Source organism: Ictidomys tridecemlineatus, chromosome 5 (assembly GCF_052094955.1).
Source record: "Ictidomys tridecemlineatus isolate mIctTri1 chromosome 5, mIctTri1.hap1, whole genome shotgun sequence".
Taxonomy (NCBI): domain Eukaryota; kingdom Metazoa; phylum Chordata; class Mammalia; order Rodentia; family Sciuridae; genus Ictidomys; species Ictidomys tridecemlineatus.
In genome coordinates, this window is record NC_135481.1 from 30,803,717 (window position 1) to 30,823,062 (window position 19,346).

The following is a 19,346-nucleotide window of genomic DNA, read 5'->3' on the forward strand; positions in this document are numbered from 1 at the left end:
ACAAATATATTCATTTACCTAGTTGATGTTTATGAATAAGTATATTCATATATCCAGTTTTTAAGGTTAATAATTTGGGGGAAATGGCTGGTCCTTTCAGTTTTGTCATAGTGAGATATTGCTTTAAACTTCCATTTTTATTCTTTTATATCTTTTTAAATAAGGTACAGAAAGTAGAAGGCAGAAATCAGGCAAGTAGTTTTATCCATAGTTGGTAACAAATATTAATCATCTACTAAAAATAATGTTGAAGGATTAACTAACAGAAAACCTCTTGTACAATTATAATTTCTACATGCTTTAGGATTTTGCAAGTAATATGAAAAAGTTTAGAAATAAGCCTTTTTGTTTATAGAGGCACAAGCTGAGTAATCACGTTATGACATGGAACACTTGCAAAGAGATTTAAGATAAAATTAAGCACATAGCACCTCATAATGCTTGAATTTTGTTTAAACAAAAATATATTTTCCGTATAAATTGTAACTTGATTGTATTTAAAAGACAGGTCTATAATGATAATTAAATCTCTTCAACATACTCATTATCATAATATCCAAATGTTTTTTATTCCCTAAAACAGTTCAACCTGGGCCTCTTTAAATACAGCATTTAAAAAATGAATTTTTATTTTTCCTGTATTTCCAGGAGCAAAATGGCTAACAATTATAAGATATTTAATGTCTCTTTGCTATTTTTAAATATTCTTAAAAGTTTGATTTTAAAATGCAAACTTATATGTCTTTAAAAATTTTAGGTGATATTAAGCATTTTAGTTCCACCTGCCATATTAATGCTAGAATATAAAACCAAGGCTGAAATGTCCCATATTCCACAATCTCAAGATGCTCATCAGATGACAATGGAAGATAGTGAAAACAACTTTCAAAACATAACAGAAGAGATCCCTATGGTAAGGAAGAAAAAAAAAATTGAAGTAATATAAGTTTGTTGTGAATAAATGTACAATAATTTTTTTTTAATTTTAGGAAGTATTTAAAGAAGTAAGAATTTTGGACAGTAATGAAGGAAAGAGTGAAATGGAGATGCATATAAAATCAAAAAAGCTTCCAATCACACGAAAATTTTATGCCTTTTATCATGCACCAATTGTAAAGTTCTGGTTTAATACGGTATGTTTTTAAATAGTATTTGCATGAATCTATCTATCCTTCCTTCCTTCCTTCCTCCCTTCCTCCCTTCCTCCCTTCCTTCCTTCCTTCCCAGGGGAGAACATGATGTTGTATTTTGGGGGGTTTTTTGTTTATTTGTTTGTTTTATATTTATTTTTTAGTTATAGGTGGACACAATATCTTTATTTTATTTTTATGTGGTGCTGAGGATGAAACCCAGTGCCTCCTGCATGGTAGGCGAGTACTCTACCTCTGAGCCACAATCCCAGCTCTGTTTTGTTTGTTTTTTTAATTTTTAATTTTTTAAATTTATTTTTAGTTGTAGTTGGACACAATACCTTTATTTTATTTATTTTTATGTCTTGCTGAGGATCGAACCCAGCGCCTTGTACATGTTAGGTGAGCACTCTATTGCTAAGCCACAACCCCAGCTCAGATATGATGTTTTAAGAAGATATGTTTTAGGGAACCTTTGGTCTGGAATCCCATAGTAACCTTGATTTAACTTATATCATTGGAAAGTATTTCCAATTTAAAGAACAATACATTTAATTTAGATTATTCCAATTGCCAGCATCTGGAATGATAAACACTAACAAATTTTAATTCTAATTGGAAATAAAAATATACTAAACACATATGTGTTGTCACCATTGGTTGTATAAGTGGGTAATAAATACAGGTCATCTAGTGAAACTGATAGTAAAATATTAACCAAAAAACTGATACAATTCCTTGTGGTCTAGGATTTATAGATAATACACAAAAGTTTAGAAATGACCCTGCTTGCTATGTTAATCAATGATGATAAAGAGTAATCCAGATCATTGATATGGTTTTATTTATCAGTGACTTATTTCTTTAATTATGTGCTTAGATACCTGTACACTTGGCTTTTATCTTGTTTCATGGAAAAATGGATTTTACTAATAGTTTATAGAGCATATGTCCTTAGCAGTATGGCTCAACTGTTGAAGCACAGTAGCTTATTCATTGTTTTGGTTTTCTAATTAGGGGAAGAGCAAATGAGTTCTGGAAACTTCTAGTTGGTCTTCTTGCTGATATCTCTTTCTAGGGATGGACACACCTAAAGAAACACATGAAATTAGCCCCTACTTTAAAAAAAAAAAAGTTCTTTTTTTTTTTAATTTTTTTTTAAATTATGGACCTTTATTTTATTTATTTATATATGGTGCTGAGAATTGTACTGTTGCCTCACACATGCTAGTCAAGCACTCTACCACTGAGCTGCTACCCCAGCCCCAGCCCCTGCTTTTAACCAGCGTCTGAGTCTGAATAAATAAGTTTACACTCTCCTTCCTAGAAAAACTTTTAATTTTGTTTTAATTTTGTTCTTTTCATCAATTATCAGGTACTTGCCAAAGTCTACAAATGCCTTTGTGCTAAGATGAATATTTGAGAACTTGTACTTTCAACCATTGCTTTTTTTATTGACACCCATACCTTCTAACTCGAGACTAATTTACTATATTTCCTTCTCAATGTGGAAATGTTTTGTTCTTCCCTCCTAGACACTGGTAATACAAATCTCATTTATCTAATCCCTGAATTCTTTCCCCAGAATGTAAGTTTTTTAACATTTGTATTCATGTGAATGGCTACTTAAAAACAGAGAATTTAGGTGACCAAATAAATTTCTCCTTTTTTTTTTTTGTATTGCATTTTATTTCCCTAGGCTGCCTTAGCTCAAATAATTATTTTTATATACATGAAACTGTCCATAATGTTTTATTTTGTAATCAATTTTATTCGTATAACTTTTGTTTCTTTTTTATTAGTTGGCATACTTAGGATTTCTGATGCTTTATACATTTGTAGTTCTTGTACAAATGGAACGGTTACCTTCAGTTCAAGAATGGATTGTTATTGCTTATATTTTTACCTATGCCATTGAGAAAGTCCGTGAGGTATGTCTTTAGTTTTTCCTACTGATAGCTTACTAAGTGCATGGAAGATTTTTTGTTTTGTTTGAGATGTGCATGTGTTATGTGTGTGTTAATTCAGTGGGAGATAACATTATAGAAGTATAGAACATGTTTATTTTTACTGTTCTGAAAATAATGGCAAAAAAAAAATAGAAATCAGTGAATATGCTGTTCACTTTGTCACATTACAAATACAATGATATGTCTCTGAAACTTAGCATAGATTTTTTTGTTTTTTTCCTCAATATTTATATTTATGCTATTGCTCTCAAAAGGTATCACATATAGTTATATATCCAATTAAGTAGGTAAATTATAAATAGATTTTCATTTTGCTGTTTTCTTATTTACCCTCTAAAGTATATGTATTTCCCACCAAATCATTATTTAGATTTATATCCAGCTGTCAGTTAAATTAAACCTGTCTAGGTTAAATTATAATTTTCTAACATCCTGATTTTGAAAAAATATTTTTTCCTTAAATAAATTTGTACACTTTCTGTTTAAACTCAAAGCTACATAAATGTTTTATAACACTTGCATCAGTACTTTTGAATTATTTCATGACTCTGTTATACATTTAGAGAACACATGAAATTGCAAAAGTAATAAGAAGGTATAGTACTTCCCATTTAAATATAGAAATTTATCTTATTAAATAACATGCATTTTTAAATGCTGTGGCTCATATGTTTATAAAAATCTTTTCAGTGTGTTTGAAGAAATTAAGTTGTTGAATGATAAAAAAAAATATTTGTTAAAGAGGTCTACAAGGATTCATGAGATGACAATAATTCTGGTTGCCTCCAGTGACTACAGTAATTAATCGACTAAGAGAGATGAACAAGAGACTTTTCAGTATTTAGAATTCACTTCATTTTGAAGTTGTGAATGTAATACCATTCCTCTCAAAAATTTTTTTAATTCTAATGTTCATTATATTCAAGAGAAGCAGTATGTTGTAGATAATTTAGATAAATACAGCTACTTAAACCATTGAATTATTTAATTTCTATGAATAAGGCATCTTTGGAAGATACTACCAGTATATCCCAAGTAGGACTTTAATATGATATAAAACAACTTTTCCAAAACATTGCACATTCCATCCAGGTCTAGAGAACTTTGTTATAATTTAAGATTTTTAGCCTCTTAATTGGATGACCTTGGTTGAGCAGGTCATTTATTTATAAGACATATTTTCTCTTACCAGCTTATATTTTGGTAATTAAGTACATTATTAAATGCCAAGATAACAGATTAAAAGCACTTTGAAACATTAAAATATGACTAAAATTCCTTTGTGGTGTTATAATTCAGTGCTGTATATGTTTGAATATGAAGAAATTCATTAAACTGTTTTGTTCTTGTTGAACCTTTAGATCTTTATGTCTGAAGCTGGGAAAATAAGCCAGAAGATTAAAGTGTGGTTTAGTGATTATTTCAATATCAGTGATACAATTGCCATAATTTCTTTCTTCATTGGATTTGGACTAAGATTTGGAGCCAAATGGAACTTTGAGAATGCATATGATAATCATGTTTTTGTGGCTGGAAGATTAATATACTGTCTTAATATAATATTTTGGTATGTGCGTTTGCTAGATTTTCTCGCTGTAAATCAACAGGCAGGACCTTATGTAATGATGATTGGAAAAATGGTAAGTTGATATAATCTGCTAATACTCCTGGGTTTTATTATTTCTTAAAAGTTATAAAAATGTGTGTTATAAAATAGTTTCATTTGAACCAATGAATGAATTGCCTCATACTTCCTCCAGATCTATCATTCCTTAAGGATATTTTATTAACCTTTGAAAAAATATTCAGTAAAATAAGGTTAGGGGCTGGGGTTGTGGCTCAGTGGTAGAGCGCTCGCCTAGCACATGCGAGACCCTGGGTTTGATTCTCAGCACCACGTCAAAATAAATAAATAAAATAAAGGTATTGTGTACATCTACAACTAAGAAAAAGAAAACATTAAATAATAAAATAAGGTTAGAAAAAACATACTTTGTGTTTCCTTGAAATGCTTTGTAACTTAAATATTTCTTCCTAGGAATATTTGGCATGATAATGAAGAATATGAACTCATAACTTTAATTTGTATATTTCTTTTTATCTTTACTGCTACTGTTTTATATCAAACCACATCATCAGGCACCTTCAGTAGTCTAGTGATCTGTTTCCTCACAACCAGTTTGGCTTGTCTTTGATCCACATCATAACTAGAATGATTATTTAAAAATGCAAATTTGTATATGTCACTTCCTCATCTTGAAGAATTTTAATGGGTTTACATTGCTCCAAGAGATCAGTGTACTTAATTAAAAATCCTCTTTCTGTATCTCCCTTTCCGCCCCTCCCTCTCTTCCTTTTCCCCACCCTCCCCTTTTTTAATTTGGTTATTAATGTAATTTTGTTAATAATGATAGATTCACATGAAATTATAAGAAATAGAATCCTTTATACCCTTTATCTTGTTTCCTCCAAAGGTAACATCTTCCTTGCTTTACTATTAAACCTTAGATTTTTTTAAAAGAATATTTTATTTTTATGTGGTGCTGATAATAGAACACAGTACCTCATGCATGCCAGGCAAGCGCGCTATCACTTGAGCCACATTCCCATCCCCTGAACTTTAGATATTCTTGATCTCGTATCTGTACTTTAGTCACATCAGCTTTTTAAAATGTTCTTTTTAAGCCAGGCAGGATGTTGTAGGCCTAGAGTCACAGCTACTTGGGCATCTGGCTTGGGAGTCTCTCTAGAGTCCAGGAGTGCAAGACCAGCTTGGGCAATAGACCAAGACCCTGTCTCAAAAAAAAAAATTTTTTTCTCTTCTTTCTTTCAACACAGCCCCTGTAGAATAGCATAATTCATGTTCTTTCTACCTGGAACTACACTGTCCTCTACATTCATACCCTTAGTTTTGTCTTTATTTTGTTGTTTTTTACAAACCTGAGTTTATCCTTCATATCTCTGCTCCAACACCATATTTTTCAGGGAAGGGATTTTTGGTTCCTCCTACCTCGATTAAGTTTATTTGCTTTATATCCTTCTGGGACACATGTTCTTTCCTTTCATAATATTTTTGTCTCTGTATTTTAAACTACATTCTTACTAAATTATTTATCTTTTTCTTTAGAAGACTAAACTCCTTATGGTAGGAATTATGTCTGGCTTTGATCATTTTTATTTCTCTAGTACTTATTATAGTACCTTCACATACTATGCTCTCCTTAATAAGTATTTGTTGGTTGGATGAATAAAGTAATTACAAGTAGGAAGAAATTACATAAAAATTACTGAACATTAACTGGTTGCAGCAGTACATGTGTAATCCCATCTACTTAAGATGTTGAGGCAGCAGAATCTCATGTTTGAGGCCAGACTGGACAACTTGGTGAGATTCTGTCTCAAGAATGAAAAGGGCTGGGGATGTGGAGATGTGGACTCAGTGGTGGAGCACCCAAAGTTCAGTCCCCAGTGCTGATTGAAATGCATACATACACACACACATGACCAATCACTATTTTGATAGTTTTGTTAAGATTTTTTTCTCTTATTTTTATGTTCTTAGCAGCAGATTATAAATTTTATAAATTTCCCGTTATTAACCAAGTATCTTTTTATTGTTTATTATTTCGCACTGTATAAGACAATGTAGCAAGCATCAAGATTGCCCCCAGGCTTTATGAAACCACATTTCTCTATTTTATTTTACCAATCCTGTAATTATTTTTTATAATTTTGTAATTAACTTGAGGAGCCTGTAGTATATAAAATATTTCAGGAAATTATGAGATTTTTACCTAACAACATAGTTTATTGATTAAATTCATGAATTCAAAACGTGGGGATTCATGGAAAAAGATCATTCTGTTGAGAATTTTCTTAAAGTAATGGGATATGAGTTGTTTGAAAGCATAAGATGTAAATAAAAAGGTAGTCTGGCTATAGTTTCTTTTATAATAAAGAGTAGCTAATTGGCAGTCAGTTGAGTAGACAACGTTTAGCCTGGATTTTATAGGACATTGAAAATTGGATAATCTGGGGCTGGGGATGTGGCTCAAGCGGTAGCGCGCTCGCCTAGCATGCGTGTGGCCCGGGTTCGATCCTCAGCAGCACCACATACCAACAAAGATGTTGTGTCCGCCGAGAACTAAGAAAAAATAAATAAATGTTAAAATTCTCTCTCTCTCTCTCTCTGTCTCCCTCTCTCTCACTCACTCTTTAAAAAAAAAAAAAAAAAAAAAAAAAAAAAAAAAAAAAAAAAAGAAAATTGGATAATCTGAACTTTTTAGAAAGTAACTGTATTCCTAAGTAAATAGTAGCAATTAGCGATAGTAATTAGATTATCATTTTACATCATTCTTTGAATTACTATGAAAACATAAAAATTCATGTTGTGACTTAACCACATTTATTTTGCAATGATTTAATAGATGATAACTCAGGCTCTTTTTCATATTTGTTGAAATTAAAGTGTTACACACTATCCTACTTGTGAAAGTATTTGTTGTCCAGACATTGGTATCACTTATTTTTTCAGCATCCATACTAATTATTCAGTTTTGGGGGTTTTTTACTCCTAGACAAAAGAGGATAGGGTTCAGAATAGGTGGGAAAAAATGCCATACTATTGAAAATGAGCCTAAGATTCTTACCAAAGGCAGAATGGAAAAGAGACTCTGTACCTCCATTGTAAGAGTGGAAAAGCTTTAGGAAAGGATTCTTAGGGATATTGACTCCCTAAATCTACCCATGTTTATACTTTTAAAAAAATCTTTGTGGACCCTAGAGATGGGCAGCCTCTAGTTTGAACCAGTGATATAGTTCATTTTAGAGATAAAGATGGTCACGACTTTCTTAGCTTCACATTTTCTTTTGTTTTTGTTTTCTTTGAGGTACTGGGGATTGAATCCAAGCCCTCATATTATCAGGCAAATGGTCCAACAGTGAGCCAAATTCCTAGCCCTCCTTTTTTTTTTTTTTAAAGTCTTCTTGATGTTAAGGTTTATGTAGTGATAAGATTTGCTTTAATGTAGTTATTAGGAATAAAAAGAAATTCCAGAAATTATATTTCTCAATTAGAGTTTAGAAATACATTTGTAAATGAAATTTTTTATTGTATTTAAATTCCCTTGTATTTTAACAGCTTTTTTTTTTTTTAAACAGGTAGCCAATATGTTCTACATTGTAGTGATTATGGCTCTTGTATTACTTAGTTTTGGTGTTCCTAGAAAGGCAATACTTTATCCTCATGAAGCACCATCTTGGACTCTTGCTAAAGATATAGTTTTTCATCCATACTGGATGATTTTTGGTGAAGTTTACGCATATGAAATTGATGGTAAGAATTTATTTGTTTTGGTTAATTTGTTTTAAATCAATATTATATCAGTTATATTGCCTGTTTTTCAAAGTCAGATTTATAACCTAAGCCCCACACAATACATTACTTAATCCTGGGGGAAAAAGTAATTGAAAAGGGTTTTAATCTTTTTTTAGCTACAAGCAGTGGAAATCTGGCCTAAATTGTTGTACAAAGTGAGACTAGTTAATTATGAGCTCACAGGACAGAAAGTGGAATGATTTTTAGGATTAGTTATCATATAGATTTCCCTTAGCAGTGTAAGACTGTCATAGCAACAGAAAGACACTGTTAATCCTTGACTGTTTTTAGAGGGAAACAATTCCTTTTATAGAAATTCCCTTTGAACCTTTGTTTTCATCTTGTTAGCTCAACTTGACTTCAGCCTTTCCATCTCTAAAAGGGTTACTAGCAAGTGGGGTGGGAGTACAATGATTAGTTTAGACCAATCAGGATGGATTGAATATTGAAGAGCCGGCTCAATGGTAAATGACAAAAATAATATCATTTGGAAACCTTGAAGAGCTTGAGCATGTTGTTATATAGGGGATGACAGTTTTCAGGATTCTATCAAATTTGTGAGTATTGTCTCTAGGTAAGGCAAATATATGAATTATCCTCTACCTATTCAGCCCATTCTTAATTAAAAGATTGTCTGTTGCACAGTTTTGTTACCATTCATATTTGACTCCTATGATTATAAATAATGACCTAGATAATTTGTGAACATAGATGTTACCATTGGTTTTCAGGGGTACTCTTCTGCTGACCTCCACATTTGAGTTATAATCCTTTCTCTTATTCCTTCTCTTACTCTTTCTCTTCTTCTGTCACTCTTCCTTTGCCTCATACCTCTGTTGCTTCTTTTCCACCTATTTATGGGTGATTAGGTCAGGGGCTGCCCAGAAAGATTGTAATTAGGTTTGTGGATGGTTAAATCAAAGATTGTGGTCAATAGTCATTCTCAGATAGTTATAATAGTAACTTTTTACTTTTTACCACTAATCTGGTAAAACTTTGAGTGTAATGGCTACCTGTTTGGTTCAGTTTAAGGCATTTGTTGTCTGCTATTTTTCTAATGATGTTATCTCTAGTTGGGCAGTTGTTAATAAAGCATTGGGTATGGTTTTTGGTTTCCTGCATCTCTTTCTTGTGTATTTGCTTCCCCATACTAACCTGAATTGAATGGAAGTTGATTTATAAAACTGTTTAAAAGTAAAAGGACTTTATCACAATTTTCCTCTAAAATCTAAAGGAATAATACAGCCATTATGAGAATCTCAATGATTAAGACACTGAAAAGACAATTACTAATTTTAGTTAATTAATTAATAATTTACTTAAGTAATACTAATTTAAATAGCAAATATGAATTGCTAAGTGTACTATAAGTATTTGCATAGGAATTGTCACTAATTCATGATTATTTAATTCTACTCTTTACCCTTCTAAATTAATTTATGGTATTCCTTGTGACTCTCTGATGGGTATTAACACTATTACCCACCATGTTTGTATTTAGCTATGTTCTGATTTCTGAAACATTTGTAGGTGAGGATAATGACAAGCCAGAATTAAAATCTAGTCACTATGTATTTAAAAAGCACTTTAGCAACTTTTTCATTCCTCTTTTTGGGATTATAAATTGAAGTCAATAATTCTTGTTTTCATAAATTTATATGCTTTGTTGTGAGTCTACCATACTTTTAAGATTCCAATATTTTTCTTATAATAATGTTATACCTTGACTCAGTCCAAAACTTTTATCCTCCTTAATGATTCTAAGGCCAAACTCTGCCTTGAAAGTAGACATAATATCTAAACATACTTCCTTATCTGGAAGAGTGGTAGAGCAGGGTGCGTCCACACCCCTCACAAAATCCTCTATATTGGAATGCTTTTAAGTTGGAGTTTCTATGGTTGCCTCTCCAGAGTCCTTTGCTAGAATCTGTGAGACAGGTTTATATGTAATCAAAACTTATTTTAAGTGAAGTAAAAAGATTAAACACTGATTAATAGCAATTACTGGCAGATAACTATATTTAAAATTCTTTTTTTTTTTTCTTCATAAAGTGTGTGCAAATGATTCCACTATCACCGAAATCTGTGGCCCTGGAACATGGTTGACTCCATTTCTTCAAGCAGTCTACCTCTTTGTACAGTATATCATTATGGTGAATCTTCTTATTGCATTTTTCAAGTAAGAATTTTATTCAATTGCATATTATTATGATATCATTTGATGATATGCCATTCTACTCATTTTGAAGGAAATATATAGAATTTAAAATCTAAAAATTTTATCAGCTTAAAGTACTCAAATCATGGAAAAATTACATATAAGAAGTCATGCTTTTTCAAATCAAATAAGTTCTAAATTTTAGATTTTATTATTTTTCTGCCTTTTTTGTGGGGGGTTTTACCAGGGATTGAACCCAGGGGTGCTTAACCTCTGAGCCACACCCCCAACCCTATTTTGTATTTTATTTAGAGACAGCGTCTCACTGAGTTGCTTAGGGCCTAAGTTACTGAGGCTGGCTTTGAACTTGCAATCCTCCTGCCTCAGCCTTCCAAGTCGCTGGGATTATAGGCATGTGCCACTGCACCTAAGTAGATTTTATTATCTTTCAATGTACAGTTCTTTTATAAATTTGATCCTCATTTGGAATTTTTCCTATGTTACCAAGGAATGCATATTCAATGTAGAAAGCAGAAAGGCAAATATAAAATTCATCAATAATTCTACTCTTTTGGGGGTGTTGGGGGACAGGTACTGGGATTGAACTCGGGGACTCCACCACTAAGCCACATTCCCAGCCCTGTTTTGTATTTTATTTAGAGACAGGGTCTCACTGAGTTGCTTAGCTCCTCACCATTGCTGAAGCTAGCTTTGTATTGCAAGCCACTGGGTTACAGGCTTGCACCACCATGCCTGGCTAATTCCACTCTTAATATTTAGGGGTACATCTATTTTAAGTGAATGTATAAACCATGTTTTCTTTTAAAAAATAATCTTGTTATTTTGTGGTGACACATGGCCTATAATCTTAGCTACTTGGAACACTGAGGCAGGAGAATCATGAGTTTGAGGCCAACCTTGGCAATTCAGTTAGAGTCTCATCTAAGAAGAAAAAAATTATTATATTTTCTATGCTATTTTTAAGTAAGAAAAACATGAACATAATCCAAATTGATGAATATTTCTCTCCTTTTTTTCGGGGGGGTGGGGTGGTTGAGTGGGTGGGTACTGGGGATTGAAATCAAAAGTGCTTTACTACTAAGCTACATCCTCAGTCCTATTTATTTTTTTTATTTCAAGACAGGGTCTTGCTAAGTTGCTGAGGCTGGTCTCAAAATTGGAATCTTTCTGCCTCAGCCCCTGAGGAATTGCTATTACAGGCATGTGCCACTGTGCACATCCAGTCTATTTTTAATGACTGCTGATTCTCCATGATACAAATTATAATACTTTAAGCCAATATATTATTTTGCTCAATTAGATTGTACTTTTTTGGTCTTAAACACCACGTTGCGATTTGAACAATACCCAAGTATTTCTTTAAAGTGTTTTTCTAAAAGTAGAACTGTTCAGTATGTGGATTTTTTTAGTTGTTTTTTTTTTTCTCCCCATTTAAGTCAAAATATAGTGTATCCTTCAACTTCTTGCCAACTCTGGGTATTATTATTTTTTAATGGTTGCCTTTAAAAATTTTTTTTTCTTTTGGTTGTAGATGGACTCAATACCTTTATTTTATTTATTTATTTTTATGTGGTGCTGAGGATTGAACCCAGTGCCTCACATGTGCTAGGCAAGCGTTCTGCCACTGAGCCTCAACCGTAGCACAATGGTTGCCAATTTGATAGCACATAAAAGGATCCTTTTTTTTGGTACCAGGGATTGAACCCAGGAGTGCTTAACCATTGAGCCACATTCCCAATCCTTTTTATTTATTTTGAGACAGGACTCACCAAGTTGCTGAAGCTAGCTTTGAACTTGAATTGCTCCTGCCTCAGCCTCTCGTCACTGGGATTACGGACATGTGCTACTGTACCCAGCAATTTTTCATTTACTTTTTAGTTTTGTTTATTGAAGGGTACTTGTCCTTACTTAGTCCAGAATTATAATAAAATTTTTAGTATTTAAAACTTTTTTAGATAAGGTTAACTAAGTTTATTTTTAATCTTTGTTATTCTAGCAATGTGTATTTACAAGTGAAGGCAATTTCCAATATTGTATGGAAGTATCAGCGTTATCATTTTATTATGGCTTATCATGAGAAACCAGTTTTGCCTCCTCCACTTATCATTCTTAGTCATGTAGTTTCTCTGTTTTGCTGTGTATGTAAAAGAAGAAAGAAAGATAAGACTTCTGATGGACCAAGTAAGTAAAATAAACTAAGGCAAATGTTTTTTTCATGTAATAACACCTTGAAGACTAAGTAATGATTTTACTCAATACAATGTAATATTTAACATTATTAGTTAAATGTTATTGTGAAGGCTTTTGTTAAATGTGCCTGACCAAAGGAATTTTTAGGTGCAATTTGATGATCTATAAAAGGAGGTTTAGTATTAAACTCCTCTTTGGTGATGACATCTCAGTTTGTTTTTATTAAAATGGGGGTTATGTAGATTATGACATTTTAGCTCTTCTAAACCATTTTTTACTGCTCTGGAAACAATGACAATTATCTAAACTACCTGAAATTGATCAGTGTCAAATTGTGCTTAAAATTTTACATTGGCTTTCTATTCCACTAGCTGAGTTCTGAAATTCCTCTGACTGGGTATGTGAGGAAGATTAAGAGAGGGGGATTAGTGTTGGAAAGGAGAATTAGAAGAGAATAACTTACCTGAAACCATTTTACTTATATCACACCATGAAGGAGGAAAAAAGAAAGACACTTGGCTAGTGCTGCAGAAACACAGCACTAAAAAGAGAAAAAAGTTGCACAATAATTTATAAGACTTGGGAGCTAAAGTTTGAAAACCTAGTAGCCCTTCATTGATTTGTTTTTGTCTTTCCTCCCTTAGAACTTTTCTTAACAGAGGAAGATCAAAAGAAACTTCATGACTTTGAAGAGCAGTGTGTTGAGATGTATTTTAATGAAAAAGATGACAAATTCCATTCTGGAAGTGAAGAGAGAATCCGTGTCACTTTTGAAAGGTTCAGAAGTTGTTTAATTATAATTGATTATATGTTTAATTATAATTGATTATATTAGTTATGTATCTTATACCTAGTCATTGTTTAATTTATTTTGTCAAGCAAATAGCTTTTTCTTATATATTGGAAAGACAGTTTAGTTCTTTACATCTAGTACTTTATATAATTCAGTCAATCCCTTGTTGTTTTTTAATGGTGCTGGGCATCCAGCCCAGGGTCTCAGACATGCTAGGCAAGAGCTCTACCTCTTGAGCTACATTCCCTTCTTGTAATTTTTTGACTATAGTTTCAGGGTTAATGCTCTTTTCTACACTGGAGAGAAAGTGAAACTATCTTCACTATTTTTAAAGCCTTTCTTTCTTTGATTGGCCTTGCTATATTCTGGAAGCATATGATGTTTTTGTAGTTACAGTAATGGTAATTCTTTGGATATGTAACTGTATATCTATATTTAGGAGAGTAAATTGGAAAAAAAAAAAGCACTTCTAGAAACCTTGTGTTTTATTATAGCAGCATTAGCACTGGATTCTTCTTAAACATAAAGAATGCCTTGTATAAATAAATAGCCAGACTTTGTTTTCATAACTTACCTCGTTTGTTATAAAACAATGCATTTAAAATTTCTTTGTATTGTCATTTATTTGAGACTACAAAGAGAATTTCTTCATTTATTTTTAACATTCATAAAAAGCCTGTTTCTCCCCTACAGAGTGGAGCAGATGTGCATTCAGATTAAAGAAGTTGGAGATCGAGTCAACTACATAAAACGATCATTACAGTCATTAGATTCTCAGATTGGACATTTGCAAGATCTTTCAGCCCTGACAGTTGATACATTAAAAACACTCACTGCCCAGAAAGCTTCAGAAGCTAGCAAAGTTCACAACGAGATCACACGAGAATTGAGTATATCCAAACATTTGGCTCAGAACCTTATTGATGATGGTCCTGTAAGACCTTCTGTATGGAAAAAGCACAGTGTTGTAAATACACTTAGTTCCTCTCTTCCTCAAGGTGATCTTGAAAGTAATAATCCTTTTCTTTGTAATATTTTCATGAAAGATGAAAAAGATCCCCAATGTAACATGTTTGGTCAAGATTTACCTGTAATACCCCAGAGAAAAGAATTCAATTTTCCAGAGGCTGGTTCCTCTTGTGGTGCCTTATTCCCAAGTGCTGTTTCTCCTCCAGAACTGCGACAGAGACGACATGGGGTAGAAATTTTAAAACTATTTAATAAAAGTCAAAAATTAGGCAGTTCACCTAATAGCACACCACGCCTGTCATCCCCACCAACCAAATTCTCTGTTAGTACACCGTCCCAGCCAAGTTGCAAAAGCCACTTGGAAACTGTAACCAAAGATCAAGAAAGTATTTGCTTTAAAGCTGCAGAAGGAGATAGTATAGAATTTGGAGCATTTGTAGGTAAGTTTGAAATGAAAATAATTAGCTAGTTAATAAAAATATTGTAGGACAAGTGGACTGTTTTTTGTGTAGTTCTAAACATTTTAAAGGAATTAGAAGTGGGGGAAATAAGTTGATTTGGGCTTTAAGATTTATATTGTTGGGGATGGGGCTGTAGCTCAGTGGTAAAGCATTTGCTTTGCATGTGTGAGACACTGGGTTCGATCCTCAGCACCACATAAAAATAAATAAAGATACTATGCGTTCATATACAACTCAATAAATTTTAAAAAAGAGTTATATTGTCATATATTTCTTTAGTAAAATTTACTATAGTAGCAATGTACACAAAAATTATTTGGCCTCTTTAAAATTTGAATATGTCTTTAATTGAATTTGGTCAATTATTGGAAGAACCTGAGTGATTTATATATGTAAGGTACATAGGGAACAATAGGAAGGTACAGGGAAGTTGTAAACAATAGGCAAAAAGAACAATATAAATAGGATGATTTTTATTTATTTTTATGTGGTTCTGAGGATTGAACCCAGGGCCTCACACGTGCTAGGTAACAACTCTACTGCTAAGCCACAACCCCAGTTCCCCCAGGACAGTTTTTATAGTGAAAGGTACATTGCTAATTATTACATTATATTGACTGGGAAACCAGGAGTCTACTTGTGAAACCAAGACAATCATAGCTTGGTTAACAATGGGACACATTAGGCATTTTGATCGTGTGAAAATCAAGAGTGTATTTACACAAACCTAGATGCACAGTAAACACATGATATATAAGGTCATTGATGACATAAAATTATATCCTATTTTACAATAAACTTTATAAATAGAAGGAATATACCATAATGATACAAAGTTATTACCAAGTATTATGTACTATATATAATCATGTTGTTAAGCTTTTATACAATTGGCAGCTTAGTAAGTTTGTTTACTACCCCAACTGTGAGTTATAGGACATCACTTAGGCAATAGTCACTTTTTAGCTCCATTGTAATCTTATGGGACTAATCTTATGTAATCTTATGCAGTCTATCACTGACTAAAACTTTGTGGTGATATGGGGAGAAATCTTTTTTTTTTTTTTTTTTTTTTAATAATTATTTTTTAGTTTTCGGCGGACGCAACATCTTTGTATGTGGTGCTGAGGATCGAAACCGGGCCGCACGCATGCCAGGCGAGCACGCTACCACTTGAGCCACATCCCAGCCCCTGGGAGAAATCTTAAAAATGTTAATAAAAATATAAAATTAGACAATTTAAGCATGCCACATCTTTCTTCCCCACCAACCAAATACATGTCTGTGTTTATGATCTATCTTATAAATCTAGAAATGAGAGCACTTAAAAAAGGAAAGAGTCACTCTTACACCTATGATAGATTAAATAGGATAAGAAGAGAGAAAAATATTTTATTTTTGCATTGATAAAACATAATGACCTTGGTGAAAACTTTCAATAAAGAAGTGATACAGGGAAAGCCAAATTAAAGTACAAATGGAGGAGAGAATAAAAAGGAAATGATTGTGGGAGACTTTGATTTTTGTGTTTATCATGTTTTGTTTTTAATGTTAAGGGAGATTTAATCATCTTTAAATTCTGACAGTGTGCCATTTGGAAGGGAATGAGTGAGTAGAGAATACTTTATAGACCTAGCCGAGTTCCTGTAATTTGGGAGAATATGGTGTTTTAAAGTATTTAATGGAGAATTTTTAGTAAATAATTTGGGTTCTTTGGAGTATAACCAGAATGTTCCAAGGTATGAATAATGCCCTTTATTTTTCCATCAGGTGGTTTCCTACCATTGTCTTCAATACTTCTTGTAGCCTTCCCTGCATAGAAATTTACCTAGTCATGAAATATGTGTAATGATTGTGTAAGGAATGTGTAATAAATCATTGTAAAATATAGGAAGTCCAGCCTGACAGGTTATCTAGGTACTCAGCACATTAGTACTATGTACTAGTACTGCTAGGCTATGTGGAGTTTGCTGTGGGTTATAGATACATAACTTTTCCTACATAGAATTTATCCCAATCTATTAAAACAGAAATTTTTTTTCCAGTGCTGCGAATGAAACCCAGGGTCCTAAAAAACATTTTGTCCTGTTTGATAATGTATTACCAGTGGGGGCTACGTATAATTAGTTTTTATATTTTATTATTCATAGTAAGAATTATTGTTTTCCTCTTTTCTTTTAAATTTCAAGCTATTTGAAGTTCTGTTTGAAGAACTTTTGCTATTAATATAAACTGAATTACAAGTCTTCATCAGCTTCTTGGCAAATATTTCATTTGCCTTTATAGACTTTAGACAATGTCATTTACTTGATAAAGAAGAACAAAAATTTTTTATTGTGATTTTTTTTTTCTGTTAAAGGGCACAGAGATAGCATGGACTTACAGAGGTTTAAAGAAACATCAAACAAAATAAAAGAACTATTATCTGTAAGTACATACTTTTAAGAGCATGATTTATTTTTATTTCACAATTTTGATACTTAGTTCAAAGTAGAATTAAACATTTTTTTCAGTAAATACATAGTTTTAGCAGAGACCACCAACATGATAATCCCACATATTTGAAACTATACATAATTTGAAAGAAAGTAGAAGCAGTTGAGGAACATGAAAAAAAATGTACAAATAGCTTGCATTTTTTATTAGCTAAAATTAAAACAAAAAACCACCCATTTAGCATTTTTCTCAAAAATTTTTCCTGGCCCCAAAGTTTATTTACAGCATGATCCCGGCTCAAGGAAAACCATAGCCTAGAAATAAAGAGATATATGTAATGTACAAAGGCTAGATTTTCAGTAAATATTTGTTTTTAAGTTTTGAAATGTATAGAACAATTGGAAAAAAAAAAGAAAGAAAAAAGAGGAGGGTATGTTTTCTGCCTGAAATTAGTTTTTTTATTTCTTAATATTGCCTTCACAAATTACTTGTAACACTGAAGGGCAATAATGTAGCTAAGCTGGGCATAGTGGCACCCACCTATAATTCCAGCAGTTTAGGAGGCTGAGGCAGGAGTTCAAAGAGTTGATATGCAACTCAGTGAGACCCTGTCTCTAAGTAAAATACAAATAGGGTTGGGGATGTGCTCAGTGGTCATGTGCCCCAAGTTCAATCCCTGCCCTCCCCCCCCCCAGTAATAATAATAATAATGTATATATACCAAGATATTTTAAAAGACCTAGAAAAGTATTATGCTTCCTAGTCCCTTAAGGAACTAATAGAACATTATAGAAATGATTAGGTGACAAATACAATTACAAATAATATATTTTTCCCTGCTGGGGATATAGTTCAGTTGGTAGAGTGCTTGCCTTGCATGCATAAAGTCCTGGGTTCAATCCCCAGCACTACACACAAAAATTTTCTTTTTTTCCTAAAGCTATCCCCAGAAAATCATAACCTAGAATTTCTATAGGTAATTCTTCCTTATATAATCCAAACCTAATTGTGTAATTCTAAGAACATATTACCTTACATATAAAAAGGTAGACTTAAATGCACTTTGATATTTATACTAACATTTGTATTTTTAATTACATATATTCTGATTAAAATATTGAATGTAATGTCTACTAACTAGATATTGTTAACTTGGAATTTAGTTGGTGATTATATGCAAATTGAGATGTAATAATTATGGGTTGTTTTTCTTTCTGTATTGCCTTTATGCTTGGAAATAGTTATATAGTTTTCTTGCCCAAATAGGAACAGCAGAACGATGTTGAAAACACGATTTTGGAGTATTCTGAGATGCCTAAATATCAGGTAATGTTTCATTAGTATACATGGGAGTCAGAAAATTAGATATAGGATGTAGGTATGGTTTCAGTGGACTTAACCATAAAACCATAATTTGCAGTGTTTTCTAACCATTTTAATTCTATGGCATTTTTTTAAAGGTCTAAATTTTTCTGTTATGTGTAATTATTTAGGAGGAAAGAGCTGAGTAAATGGATTAAGTGCATGTAGCTACCCTTAGCTAACGCATGATGAAAAGAGAAAGAAATGAGAAAAGATGAGAAGTAGCATGTAGCTACCCTTAGTTAACACATGATGAAAAGAGAAAGAAATGAGAAAAGATGAGAAGTAGAACAGATAAGTCTCTATCAAAGTTAGTTTATTTATAATATGGAATTATTTAAATAATATCTTCTTTTTCCTATATGCCAGTTATTATTGTATTACCACACTCTGGTGGCATCATTTTGCTGTTGCAAAGCAATTGATACACATAGAACAAAAAGTTAAAGAACACCTCTTAATGGAAAAGAGTGAAACAA

General features: G+C 32.3%; 1 protein-coding gene across 2 annotated transcripts in view; it reads left to right on the plus strand.

Annotated features, from left to right (window-relative positions):
- The window catches only part of Trpm7 (transient receptor potential cation channel subfamily M member 7), a 103,922-nt gene that overhangs the window by 55,239 nt on the left and 29,337 nt on the right, over nt 1-19,346 (plus strand). For both annotated transcript variants that reach the window (XM_078049626.1, XM_078049627.1), the window contains exons 18-28: nt 758-913; nt 990-1,133; nt 2,933-3,061; nt 4,462-4,740; nt 8,261-8,435; nt 10,530-10,656; nt 12,653-12,837; nt 13,491-13,623; nt 14,333-15,048; nt 17,429-17,496; nt 18,772-18,831. In XM_078049626.1, the coding sequence (XP_077905752.1) occupies nt 758-913; nt 990-1,133; nt 2,933-3,061; nt 4,462-4,740; nt 8,261-8,435; nt 10,530-10,656; nt 12,653-12,837; nt 13,491-13,623; nt 14,333-15,048; nt 17,429-17,496; nt 18,772-18,831 (2,172 nt within the window). The remainder of the gene's footprint in view (nt 1-757; nt 914-989; nt 1,134-2,932; nt 3,062-4,461; nt 4,741-8,260; nt 8,436-10,529; nt 10,657-12,652; nt 12,838-13,490; nt 13,624-14,332; nt 15,049-17,428; nt 17,497-18,771; nt 18,832-19,346) is intronic.